The sequence below is a fragment of the Poecilia formosa genome, unplaced genomic scaffold (assembly GCF_000485575.1).
Source record: "Poecilia formosa unplaced genomic scaffold, Poecilia_formosa-5.1.2 Scaffold0, whole genome shotgun sequence".
Taxonomy (NCBI): domain Eukaryota; kingdom Metazoa; phylum Chordata; class Actinopteri; order Cyprinodontiformes; family Poeciliidae; genus Poecilia; species Poecilia formosa.
Genome location: NW_006799939.1, coordinates 1,741,709 through 1,754,939, shown reverse-complemented (window position 1 = coordinate 1,754,939; position 13,231 = coordinate 1,741,709). Strand labels below are relative to the sequence as shown.

The window sequence follows — 13,231 nt, the reverse complement described above, 5'->3', positions numbered from 1 at the left end:
ATTTTGCCCCCAAAAAAGTTGATGCCCCCTCCCCGTCACGCGTCGTTTCAACCAGACAGCCATTTGTAATCCATAGGGGGGGGGGGGGGCGCAGAAAATGTTTGGAAACCACTGGGGGGGCGCAGAAGAAAAAGTTTGGGAACCACTGATCTAAACTGTATTTGAATTGTGAGAATGTGAACATGTTTAAAATAAGCTACGATAAGCTAAATGTTAGTGCAGGCCTCTAAAAACCAGGTAGAGTGGTTGAACAAAACTGCTACTGATTGAAAGATGAATCCACTCAGAGTTTGTCAAAAAGTACCTGAATGAAACTTGGATCACAATATACAAAAAGTTCTTGTCTGCATCGATGAAGATTAAATTGTTTTCTATGATACGTATCAAAGAAAAGCAGTCAAAGTCACTCATTTAGCACAAGCTATAAACTGGGATCGTTTAAAGATATCACGAGGATGTTTGTCTGTAAAATGAACCGGGAAATTAGAATATTTTACACAGAAAAGTCTTTTGTCACAGTCTCCAGGCTTAAGGGCATACTAGAGATGTGCATTTCAACGAGACGATATTCTGGGGCAAATCACAAGACTGCAGTGACACAACTCGAGTTTCAGCCTGAACTCGGCAGAGCAACTCAGGACTCTCAGGCCTGACTGAGCTCGAATGTTTCTATCAGGGAAATATGCACTGGGCTTGTAAAATCACTCCAAACAAAGATATGTGATAACTATTGCTGCAAAAGATGAAGAGAATATGCTTACATAAATATGATGTGGTGTATTTATTAGAGAAAAAGGGTTAGCTAAAAGTTAGAATTTTTGTTGTTGACCAATGAATTAGCGGTAAACTCTTTGATAATCTGGTCAGTAGGTCAGGCTACTTTTTTGAGATTTTTGTTTTTGTTATTTGCAGAGGTCACACCTGTGAAAACAAATCCATTAGAAGACTGAAGCCTATGTTGGGTGCAAAGGGCTGTTGTATCTGACCCATAAAAGTTTAAAATGCAGCAGCAGTGGCTCTGATGAAAACTAGAAGGAGAGATCAGATTTCTCTGGCCTTAGTTTATCTTCAGAGGGTCCTTATTCTTAATTACAATCTCTATCTCATTTTAAATAACTCACAGTTTCTCATATTCCTGACCCGACCATTTGACTCTCACACTGCAGGTTTATTTGGGGTTGCTATGGTATCGAACAGTCTAGTTATCAGGTTCTCTTCAGGACAGAAGGACGGACATTGTGACAACTTTCAGGGCCAGGTTAAATATTAGTCTGGTTCAAGTTAAGTATGCCTTCAGCTTTCCTGATATGGACCCCAACCAACAGAGGAGTGGATTATCACATTTTATTTTCTATTTACTTCAACCACGTTTTGTTTTTAACTTTCTTTTTTTCACTCGGCAGTTTCTTATTGCCAACAATCAGCAGCTGTCTTTGTCTATTCTTTCTGTGATGTTCAAGGCAGATGACTGCCGATTCGGAGCCTGATTCTGTGCCTGTTCTGTCTTTTGTTGTTGTTTTTTTTAAGTTGATCCTTTCTCCTGTTGCCCTGCACCTGGTCAGTTCAATAGGGGTATGTGGCACTCTCAAAATTCAATGACATCTGCTGGAATATTGGACTTTCTGGATGAAATATAAAACTAACTGTGACTGAACTGAAAGTAATGAATGTCAAGTGCCTCAAGATTACTTTTGTTGTTATTTCTCAACACACCTCTTTGTAGGAAAACGTATGCCAACTTTCAACGAATCAATTTTCTGCAAAATCAGGAGACATAAGTTAGACATTTATTAGAGCTAAAGCTTTTAGCATAAGGAACAAAAAGCCGGTGATCATGCGTGCTGCCTTACAGCAGGCCATGGACTAACGATTAGTTTTTTTTTTTTTTTTTTCTTTATCTTTATATGATCAAATCTGATGTGTAGTAACACTCATCTGTGACAAGGAACTGTTTTTATCTACTATTCCATTCATAGCTGCATAACAGATTTTAGAGAGGTTTCTCCATCCATCCATCCATCCATTTTCTGCCGCTTATCCGGGGTCGGGCCGCGGGGGCAACAGCTTCAGAGGTTTCTAAATTAAAAAAAAAAACAAAAAAAAAAAAACATTTATCTCCCCACTAACCTGACAGCAAGAATGTGCATGGGCTGCGAGCGCCTGAGCTTAGTCTGAGGGGGGTCCACATTCGAAGAGGAGGAAGATGGAGGCTCTGGGGAGGCGTGATGGTGCCGTGGCTGGCTGTGTTGTGTGTGATGATGATGGTGATGTTGGTGGTGGTGTTGTGAACAAGTGTTCTGTCCATTGTGCAGTAGCGGGGTTATCTCTGTCTGCTGGCCGCTGCAGGTGGAGTACAGGCTCTCCAGCGAGGAGTTCATGTCGTTCACCAAGGCCTCCAAGTCGACGTCGTCATCTGACAGGCAAACGACAAAAAAACTGGATCACAACAAACAGCACCCGGCAAAAGCTTTTACAAGCTTCAAACATAAAACTTATTCAAGTCACAATAAACTCCAAATTATATTTTGTTTTCCACCACAATTCTTCCAGATTGTTACACTTTTGTCCAGAACACCTTCTCTCACTTACTTTTCCACTTTTCCCTACATAGAAAACTGCAAAATTTGACTTGTTAGTGGCTTTTGTTCAACAATAGCTTTCTTCCTGCCACTCCAGACGTACAGGACCAGACGTACAGAGTGCACAGCTACAGGCACAACAAGGCAAGTTTATTTATTTAGCACCATTAATACTCAAGGCAATTCAAAGTGCTTCATAAAACATCAAAGGAAAGAGCAAAAGAAAACAAAAGCATGGCATGAAATAATAATGTTAAAATACAGACACTAACGGCATGAAAGAAACAAATGTTTCATACAGTTCATTAGCTGGCTGCTTTGATCAGAAGGTGTAGAAAGCCAAGATATTTTCAGTCCACGTTTAAAGTATACAACCACTTCTGAAAATATCAAGTTTTCAGGGAGGTTGTTCCAGATTTAGGCAGCATAAAAAAAAATAAAAATTTGTTTCTCCCACTTGAGCTGCGGATCTCTGCATCTCTTCCAGAGTTACCGTGGGATTCTGGCCCAGTTCACTGATCATTGCTCTCCTTTTCCGGGGTTTCAGTTTTTACGGACTGCCACGTCCTGGGAGGCTTGGCAGTTCTGTCATGTTTTGAATTTCCAGATGTTTTAAAGTTGCTGGACAATACATTTTTAAAGGCAAAAAGTTAAAACATGCAAGATAATGCTTAGATTGCGCTAAGCAAAAAATAAAGTCTTAAGTATTTTCTCATTTCTCCCTTATCTTCATTATCTATGTTTGTAGGTGTGTCAAAAGACCACATAGAAACACACTGATAGCTACCTAGTCTTGCCCAGTTGCTTCATCAGGAAGACAGTCTTGACTACGTACATTGTTCTGCCCAGCGAGTCCTAATCTCCAGAGAAATCAGGTGCAGGCACAAACCTGCCCGTTGCACTTCTGAACTCCTTACCACTGGGACTCTGAGCCGAGAAGCCAGCCTTGGCTCTCAGTTCACCACGTTTCAAACATCTAGCTTTTAAATGTATTTAGAAGTCAAGATGAGAAATACTTCTCGGAGGAAGAATCTATCCTACAAAGCCCTTTGGAAAACCTCTAGGCACATTGAAATTCAAGAAGTGTCATCTCGGCTGAGGGGGAAATTCTAATCTAATTGCTTTATGCTATGAAACTTTCATCATCTGGGGTGAAATGGGTGTCTAACTTTGCACAATTTTAAATTACAAGCTGCACTGGTGATTAATCTTTTAACAAGTTATTCATTTTGAAAAAAGAAAAAAAGAAATCTTTAAAAGTTTATCATCAAGCTGGTGTATTCACACTTCACAAATGCAGCTGCAAAAAGAGTCCACCACTAGGGGGAGACAATCTCTAATCATAAAAAAGACTCATGAAACTCCAGAAAAAGTAATAGAGGATGGAAACTACCCAAGGGATTAGACCTGTTATCCTGCAGAAGAGAAGACATATACATACAGACTGCCTGCTTTGTCTGACCTCTAATAAGGAATTTTAATCAACGCAGTGCTTTATAAAAATGTTCCACAATTATATACAGAGTTTTGTTTTCATTACCTGCAAAACAGTCATAAGAATTTACTGAAATAGGCACTGGCATTGTCCACAATGAGAGTAAGGTACAAAATGTCATTGCTGAAGAACTTGACTATTAAGACAGTGCTGTACCCAGTGTTTTCAAAAGGAAAGTTTGGTGGAAGGAAACATTTTTGAAGAAAATGGTGCACAAGCGACCGTAATGATCCCAGACTCGAGAAGGTTGTTAATGGAAGTCCATTCAAGAGTTTGGTTGAGAGTCACAAGGTGGGTGTTGCAGCTGGAGTCAGAGCTTTAATATCCGCCACACGTAGACGTGAAAATAAATGTAGAATTTCATTTGGCAGTCAATGTCCCACAACATTGGAGAAGAGTGGAGACAGTCAGAATCAAAGTAGATTGTTGTTTTCAGGCTGATCACCTCCATGACACACTTTATGTTTTTCACATACTGTCATTTTGGTAAGAACACCATTTGATTAAAATAAATAGTTTTACATAATCTTCTAATTTTGTAAGTTTTTATTACCTGGAGGGTTAATGAATGAATTTAATGTTAACATTTTTGACTGATGTAAATTAACCATTCAACAGTTCTCAGGTGTATTTAGACGAAGCTAAAGCTTAGCGACTTCACAGCTCCGGGTTCAAACAGCTGCATCATATGAGGTGCTGCAGATGTCAGGCCACTTTAAAGTTAGCAAAAGTCCCATTCTTAAGCAGAAAGGCTGACTGAGGAAACACAAACAGTAATTTGATGGATGTAAGGTTTCAGGTTGCATCTGAGGGGCTTCAAAGCGACTGCAGAGATACAACAGTTTTCTTTTTAAAGGGAGAAAAAAAAGAAAGAAAAAGGCCTGGGGGAACAACAGCAGCAGGAGCTTTCAGAGCTGCGGTAAATATTCTCATTTCTCTCTTCCAAGCTACCCATTAAAACCTTAAGTGTTGTCTTAGCGGAGATTTTCCTGAAAACGTGTCAGGCAGTCGTTTCACAGGTGCCTGTGAGTCACAGGTGGTTAATCTCTGGGTATTAATAGTGACAGGAAAGCTGAAGCAGCTACTTATAGATAACCTGGAGAGCTAAAGAGCTATATACCACTAGACACATGGTGCATAAAAAGTCAGACTGAAGGAGCAGAACAGAGCTGCCGAACTCGCAAAGAGCGCCTATAACAAACACATATCCTAATATAAAGCGGAATCAGTCCAACGCCTAGCACATAGTGTGAGAGCACTCCACTTGAACACATCAATCGGTCTGCATCTGGTATTCTCCTTAGTTCAGCCATGTCCCCTTAAGCTAGTAAGCAATAACAGAAGAAAAAAGTTCTGACCTACTTTGGCCTTTGGATTAGCAGAAGTGTTTGCACACAAAGGAAATGCAAGTCTTAAACAACTTGGGGAGGGGGCGGAGAGGGGGCGTGAAATATTTGTGCGTCACTATCGATCATACAATTGAAGTCACCGGTGCATTTCACAATTGCACAACCAAACAAAGGTGTGCGTCACTCTCCCTGGCGTAAGACAGTTTGATGACACTGAGAGCATGCACCTCCAGTGTAGGCAAGCATGCACATTATTAAAAACAATGAGGTTTTTAAATCCGAAGTGGACATAGTAAAAAGTGTGATTTGAGGTGTATAGATCCGTAGGATTCAAACACAGTGAGAGCAGCTAACAGAACTCAAATCCAAAATAAAACACCAAACCTTCACTCGACTAACAAAAAGGCTGTGCAACCAAGCAATCAAGGACGAATCAGCAACAGGTAAAAACATTCCTCAAACAGGGACAGCTTCATTCAGCCGTCATCAACTTACACTACAGGCATCTATATGGAATAAAGTACTAGTATTGATGAACGAAGATAACCTGGGTATTAATTCTGGTAGAAATTGAATTAGGGAGTGACACACAGAAACAGTTTGAGCAGTAAATAGATATGAGGACACCAAACAAACACTCCGTCAGGAAATACATCGCTAAAATAAAACACTCTTTCTTTAAGAGGTGTGATTATCCCAAATCCTATCTGCTTAAAGACAGTAGACTCAAGTGGAAGCAACTACACTTCTGGCTCATCATTCATCAATATTTATAATCTAGCTCCCACATACTCCTCCAGAGTTAACATCGGTCTCTTGGCTTTCATTCTTCACACGGCCTCTTAGTTCGTAGGGACGGCCACGTTTTGGTGAGTTTGCAGCTGTGCCACGTCCTGTCGGTTTTCAGATGTTGGATTAAACAGCGCTCCAAGAACGTTCAGAGCCTCTACACCCATCTGCTTTAAATACAAAATCAATTTGTCGAAGTTTACAAACCCAAAGAACTTCTTTGCTGTTTTTATTTTATTATATTTCAAGGGAGATGCAATAAACAATATATTTGCCCAGTTTAAGGGACTTTCATTGTCTTTGATGTAGAAATTTCACGTAGATCCGGTCGACAAAATACTCCCGCTCACAGAAAGTGGTGAGGAAATTGTGAACGAGGAGAAAAAGTCGTAAAAAGTTAATCTAAATTCCCAGCAACTATATTGCAATTATTTGTGTTTCTGTTATCATGCAGCCCCAGACTTAACTATGCTCTGAGACTGTACTCCATCCACTGTTTTATATTACAAATACTGTGCCAGTCTGTTCTAAATATAAAACCTTGATTTTTCATAAGATGGCAATGATATTACAGTTTTTGCTCTCATAAGTTGAATCCCTTTACGGCCCCTTTCTTCTCGAAGGATACCCACACCCTTCTTACTCTTCTGAACGTCTACAGCCAGCAAATAAGTTTTATAAATAACACAGCTTACATCGATTTCCCACCTAAGCCACTCCAAATAACAGTTAGACACTGTAAAAGGGAACAGCTTGGTGACAATCTGAATTGTTCTGAGTATCTTTTTTGCTCATTAGTCAGAGAGTGATGGACAAAAACAAGACTATTGTTGAGAAGGGCAGCCCCATGTGGCGCTTCTTAACCCTGGGATGTAGACTATGGATTCTGGACTTGTTCCCTCTAGTTCAAAACAAAAAGGAGGGGTCTTTCTCTCACAGACAAAATGGGGACAGTATGGGGTTTACATTTACAGTACAGAAACTGAACACACACACGCACACACACACACACACATAAGGGGGATCAACGGCCCGTCATTACAAGCCTGGCAAAGGGGTTTCTATTCAAAGGCAATCTGTGGGAGCGATGCCAGAGCAAGTGCACTGTAAAGCATTGCTCTGGGTTGCTCGCTACAATACCTCTGGTGACAGCACACACACACACACACACGCGCGCGCACACGCACACACATACTGTGGACCAAGGCTCCAGATTGGAGGGAGAGGGTCAAAGAGGAGCAGAGGGAGAATGTGAACAGGACAAACAGGGGAAAAAGAAAAAAAGAAGCATGGGATAAGAACAGGACGGAGCATATATGTATGTAGTATACAGTTAATTATTCATACTTAGGCTCAGGGTGAAAGTAATGCACTGTAATATTAAAGATAGGTTGTTGTTTTTTTTTACGAGAAGTAATATTAATGCTTTGTAGGGTAATTTGAAATTTTAATCTTTCAAGGCTATGAATAATATTGGGTTTGATTGTATCTGAAAAAAGGGAATCATTTTCTTTGACTCAAGTCTGAAGCTTAGACTTTAGACTCAAGTCTCATAATCAATCTTTTGACATATAAACGTCATTTTGGTTAAACGTGTCATGCTCTTTCCTCTCAGTTACTGAAATGGATACAAACAATATAGTGATATTATTGGTTTACTCTAACAGTTCCTGACAGAATGTGCCAATAAAAGGAGATGAAGGCAGCTTGTCTTTAATTTCTTGTTTAATGTTGCCATTACTCAAACATTCAAGGTGATTAAGACCACAGCTATGATGTTCAGCTGAAACCAGAGAGTTGGTTACACTTTACACAGAGACAAAAAACTTTGTTTCTAATTATTATTTTAACTATCATTACACCTTGCATGTTTCAGATCATTGTTACAAGCCAGAATAATGGGAAATGTTTAGACAATTATTTTTTTAAATTGAAAAATATATAGAAAGGGAAGTTTTTGCTTTTGTTTTTTCTTTCAACAACCTTGTGAAAGGTCCTGCCTGAAGACAATAAAAGCAGTCCTCTACACGGGCTAAAAGGCCACCAAGAGAGGAAGAGTCATTAACTTTAAATACAATGTAAAAAAGCCAAGTTACAGTTTACAACTGTACTCAGTGAAAAAGACCCCGATTTTCCACTCCGATGAAACTAAAACAGAAGTTATTCCCCATAATGACCACTTATACAGGCTGTGGAAAAGGGGAGACTTTCAAGCCTGAGACCACCATCCCTATGATGACGCATGGGATTGGCTTGTTTTTTTTGTTTTTTCTGCCAAGTTTATTCAGAAATTGTGTTTTGTTTTTGACCAAGCACTAGATCATTCCCTAACTCTTTATTTTGAAATTTATTCTAAATTTTGGAACGTTAAATGCAGATTTAATATATGGTTTCCAAATGATCTTGCAGACCATCATCTGTTTCAAAGTAGGGAGGCGGGTAGCCACTAAACTTATATTTTGCTCTGTAAGTAAAAGAGTGGACAATTTACAAGCTACCTAAAGACATGAATGGTTTTTCAAAATAAAAGCACTTCCTGTTGTTAACACTGTCAGCATATTATCTATTACTTTTGAGCATAAACACAACGTTTTCAATTTTTAATGGGGTGAACATTATATCCCAATAACTTGAAAGACTAAGGTTGGTAGATGTTCACGTCAATAATTTGAAAGCTTGACCTTCAGAAAATCGCTGCAATAGACGGGACAGAAAACATGCATCCTATCTGAGATTGATCATTTGCAACATTAGAGATTAATTAACTGAGTTGTTGAGTGTAACCCTGACTATCTCTGTCTGCTAATTTTCTATGGTCCAAACAAAAATATCCCAACAAAATACAGAGGTACCCTCAGTCTGGAACAGAGTTGGCATTTCCTGTCATTTTCTAAAGAATTTTTCATGCACCTATCACTACTGTCACTGTACAGTCTACAACATATTTATATTCTTGCAGTGTACTAAGGTAATTAGCGCCATCTCATTTCTTCGGTTGCATGCTTGCACTCACCCCTCAGCTGAAGCTACGCTACTGCTTGCTGTGAATGCTATTACAGCTGCTGGAAGCATTTCAGTCCCTTCAGAGTTTATTACCCACCTGTAGGATAAGATCCAGGCTTTATATGGTTCTTTACTTCTCGAGCAAGTGCTGCAGGAATGTATGTGTGAAAGGATGATCATGGCATGTGGAGGGAATGTTTTCAAAGTCAATAATACTGGCGATGGTAAAAGAAAAAAAAACCTACTGAAAGTGTTCTGCGTTTACATAATAATTGATATCTCATCGGTACAGCCACTTTGTCTCCATGCAAGGAAAAAGTGTTAAGATCCATCACAGCAGCAGGGATCTGCTTGAGTTCCCCATTGCCCTGAAAAGGCTATCGTTATCGTTTCACATAAACAACGTGTGCCATTCTGACACCATCAGTGACTTTGTTACAATAAGGAACAGGATGTGACCGCCGCATCTCAGAAAGATATCTTGAGAACATAACATTCTGGTCATTCTAAGAGGTTGCCAATGAAACCACAGTCTTTACAAAGTCCCCTTTAGATAACTTTATCTCATAGTTGACTAACAACTTTATAGCCACAGTCAATGCAAACAGTAATACATCACCTTTTTTTAAAAATATATATATAAGATTTCATATGTGAGAACGTAATAAAAAAAAAGTGTGCCAACCAAGTTTTACAATCAACTATCTCAGATAAAGAGCACAAGACGTCCAGATAAAAAAAATAAATAAAATAAAAAAAAAAAGAGTCGTTCCTCCCAGTGATAAGGTTTTATGTTTCTAAATGTGAGAGGGAAAACAATGGGATCCTTCCAGGTTAAAATTAAAGGGAGACGAGCAATATGCAATAAGAAATGCATACATGCAAGCATCTGTATTTTTGCAAATACAGATGTTTGCATGTGGTCAATTGAAACAACTGAAGTGGAGTGGAGTTTTGATTTGAAAGTGAGCAAACACATCATTTATTGACTAAATTCTGACCATTTTAAGCTTTTTGGCCCTGAACAGCGGTTGCCTGGTTGGAGACGAATACAAATCTGCATCCACTCAATGCAGAAACTCGTCTTGGTGCAGAAACCTGTCTTTGTGTGTCAAAGTTGTCACTGAACGAAAATGGTTGACAGTTTGCCGGCAAGGTGTTTGCAGATGAAGTCAGAGGAAGCACAGAGATGTAAGAAAGTATTTAGAAGTAAACCAAGCCTCATCTGTACAGGCTGTGAAAAGTGAGTGAGAAAGATTTTCAGGATAATATTGGAAGGATAAATGAAGCAAAGGAAAGCTCTGCCTTGTGCTGTTGAGCTTCCAACCTCTGTGACGAAACATCCTGGACTTTGAAACGTTGGCAGCCTTCGAGAGTCACAGTACCGTTCTGCATTTTCTAAGGAATATGTCCAGTTCCTGATGTTTTACAAACATAGGCTGCAGTAAATGAGCAAATTGCTAACAAAATAAAGGCAGTTTAAAATGTCAATTGTGTAACTAATTTGTCTTTGTTATAAAAAGCTCCTTTGTCCTCCCATATTTCCTAAAGAGGATTCAGAATCTGCACAAAACTGGAGAATCACACATCATCTGCAGGTCAAACTTTAATAATAAGTCTTGTTACTAATCTATAGGCACTTCTTCGTTTTAATCATGTGACGCATTCAAAAGAACAGAGAAAAAATTATAAATGATTTAATGCTGCTAGATTATTACCACATCATTACACAAACACCATGTACATTGCGCTGTTTGAACACAAGTATTGCTGTATTACAGTCATCTGTATTCCACTGTTTGGGAGATGCATCCAACCTGCCTGATGCTGAAAAATGACAATGTAATTTCTGCTCCATTTACTCCCCATGCCCGAGCCAAGCGCTCTCATTCACTGACAGAGCCTTCACAGACTCCCCGCCTTTACCTCTCATGCTGAGCCAATATTGTACTTAAATCTCATGCTCCGATTGTCATGGATGGACCCTGTATGGCACAATTAGTTAAACAGAACAATTATATTGGCACACAGTGTCTATGCAGAACACCCTTTGAACAGCTTAAATGTTTACAGTGCAAGAAACCCAAATATAGATTACAGGCGGTGACCCAGGTCTGGAATACAGTAGAGAATAATAAACAGCCGCCCGCCCCCCTCCCCTCCCTCTCTATCCTCCCAATCCTTCTGTGGCAAGAAAATCTGTCAACATGTGTGTATCTTTGTCATAAGCGATTTAAAAGTTTCATAATTAAGTTATTAAGCATGAACATCACCATACATACAACAACAAAGAATATGTGTCCATAAATGTTGTTTTGGTAGAGAGCACTAACTAACCTTGATGGTTTGGAGAACTCTGATTGGTTGATGGCTGAAAGCTTGGACGAATGAGGTCAGCCTGTCGGTGATTGGATGAGCGGTCTATGTTGTCCTGCTGAAATAGGTTAAAAGAAAAACTTTTGTGAGATGGAATAAAACAACACAAAAAGAAACTCTTAATAAAGATGTTCTAAAAAATTGTCATCCCTCATTGGTGAACAAGATTGCAAAGGGAGACGGATTGTTCTGGAAGCACAATCCATACCATCCGCTAACTTGCGCATGTGATAATTGAAGTACTTCCAGGAAAGGTATTTTGCTTGATTTTGATTTAAAGATAATAACAAGAAATAAAGTTTAAAATGGTTTAACTGCATTTTGCAATACTGCTTAAAAATAAATAAGTAAATGGGCCATTGTACAATAATCAAGCGTCAAGAAAGATACCAGGTTACTGTTTCCCATGAACAAATCGTGTGTAGTTTTGTACAACCTGATAAAACATTTAGTTCATCTCATAAAAGATGTGACCATTGTAAAAATAAAGGTCCTTTTTTCATCCATGAGGAGTCCACCAGAGGGCGCATAGATGGTAGCTACTAGCTAACAGTCCAGCGAGTCCAACACACAATTTCTTTCTTATAGTTTTTTAACTAAATTATGACAATTATTCATATAGAAAATTATAATATTCTCTAGGAAAATAGGTAATATGTATAGTAGTATGTTAATTAATATAAATAAGTATGTTACACTTTGCTGATGTGCAGGGATAATTCGTTAGGATTTCTTCGGCACATGTGCAAATGAGCCAAATAAATGGGTTGCACTTCCTGAACAGACTGTGCAGAGAGTGCTGAGTCAAAATGTTTTTGTCAGAGCTCCTCCCTACTGCAGCATTAACAGCTGTCTGGGTGGGAACAAACAGCTACCGGTAAATAAAAAAAAACCCTCAAACATAAGAAATTAGATTTTTATTTCACTTACCAACAAAAAAAAAAAAGCTAGATTGAACATTGAAAGCTAAATTAACGCTAACCTAAAGTAGCATCAGATCACAAGTAGGAAAAATAATAAGGTGAGACAAATGAGTATTTTTCATTTTTATGTAAGTGGAAGAAATACATGGATGTCTTGTACCTTTGCATTTGTCATACATTCTTCACGGTCACAGAAAAACAAACCTCAACGATAGTAAAAACACACAGACACTCGTGTGATGCTTAAGTGTTTAAAGATGGATCGTAATGGGACCAAGGTCAGACAAAGTTTGGACAAGGAGCTTAAAAAAACCTGTTCATATTGAAGAAGTTGAAAGGAGTGCTGAGGAGTCAAGAGGCTGAAGGTACAGCATTTTGAAAGGGGTCAGAGGCAAAGTTAAGGCCCTGAAATTAGGGCAGAGACAAAGTTGTGGGGACTGAGCCTCAACTGAACAACAACAACAAAAAAAAGATCATGTAACTAATTACATGTCAAATTACACCTTTAAAAGATGTCAGAGTCAGGTTAAACGTAATGGCTGGGATTTGGTTCAGTACTGAGGTCATCAAGACACTTTAGGCCAAGAGGGAGCAGCTGAAAATGATCCAAAACAATACCTTTGGTTCTATGTTTATGCTGGCTCAGGTTAAGCAATAAAGGCTTCAACAGGTCAAATGATGTAATTTCATTACGTTGCCAGGCTGTTTTCACTGTCT

General features: G+C 39.0%; 1 protein-coding gene across 2 annotated transcripts in view; it reads right to left on the bottom strand.

Annotated features, from left to right (window-relative positions):
- The window catches only part of LOC103133410 (growth factor receptor-bound protein 10-like), a 70,341-nt gene that overhangs the window by 38,549 nt on the left and 18,561 nt on the right, over positions 1-13,231 (bottom strand). For both annotated transcript variants that reach the window (XM_007545222.2, XM_016669390.1), the window contains exons 3-4: positions 11,553-11,649; positions 2,128-2,413 (exon numbers count right to left, since the gene is read on the bottom strand). In XM_007545222.2, coding sequence (XP_007545284.1) covers positions 2,128-2,413; positions 11,553-11,649 — 383 coding nt within the window. The remainder of the gene's footprint in view (positions 1-2,127; positions 2,414-11,552; positions 11,650-13,231) is intronic.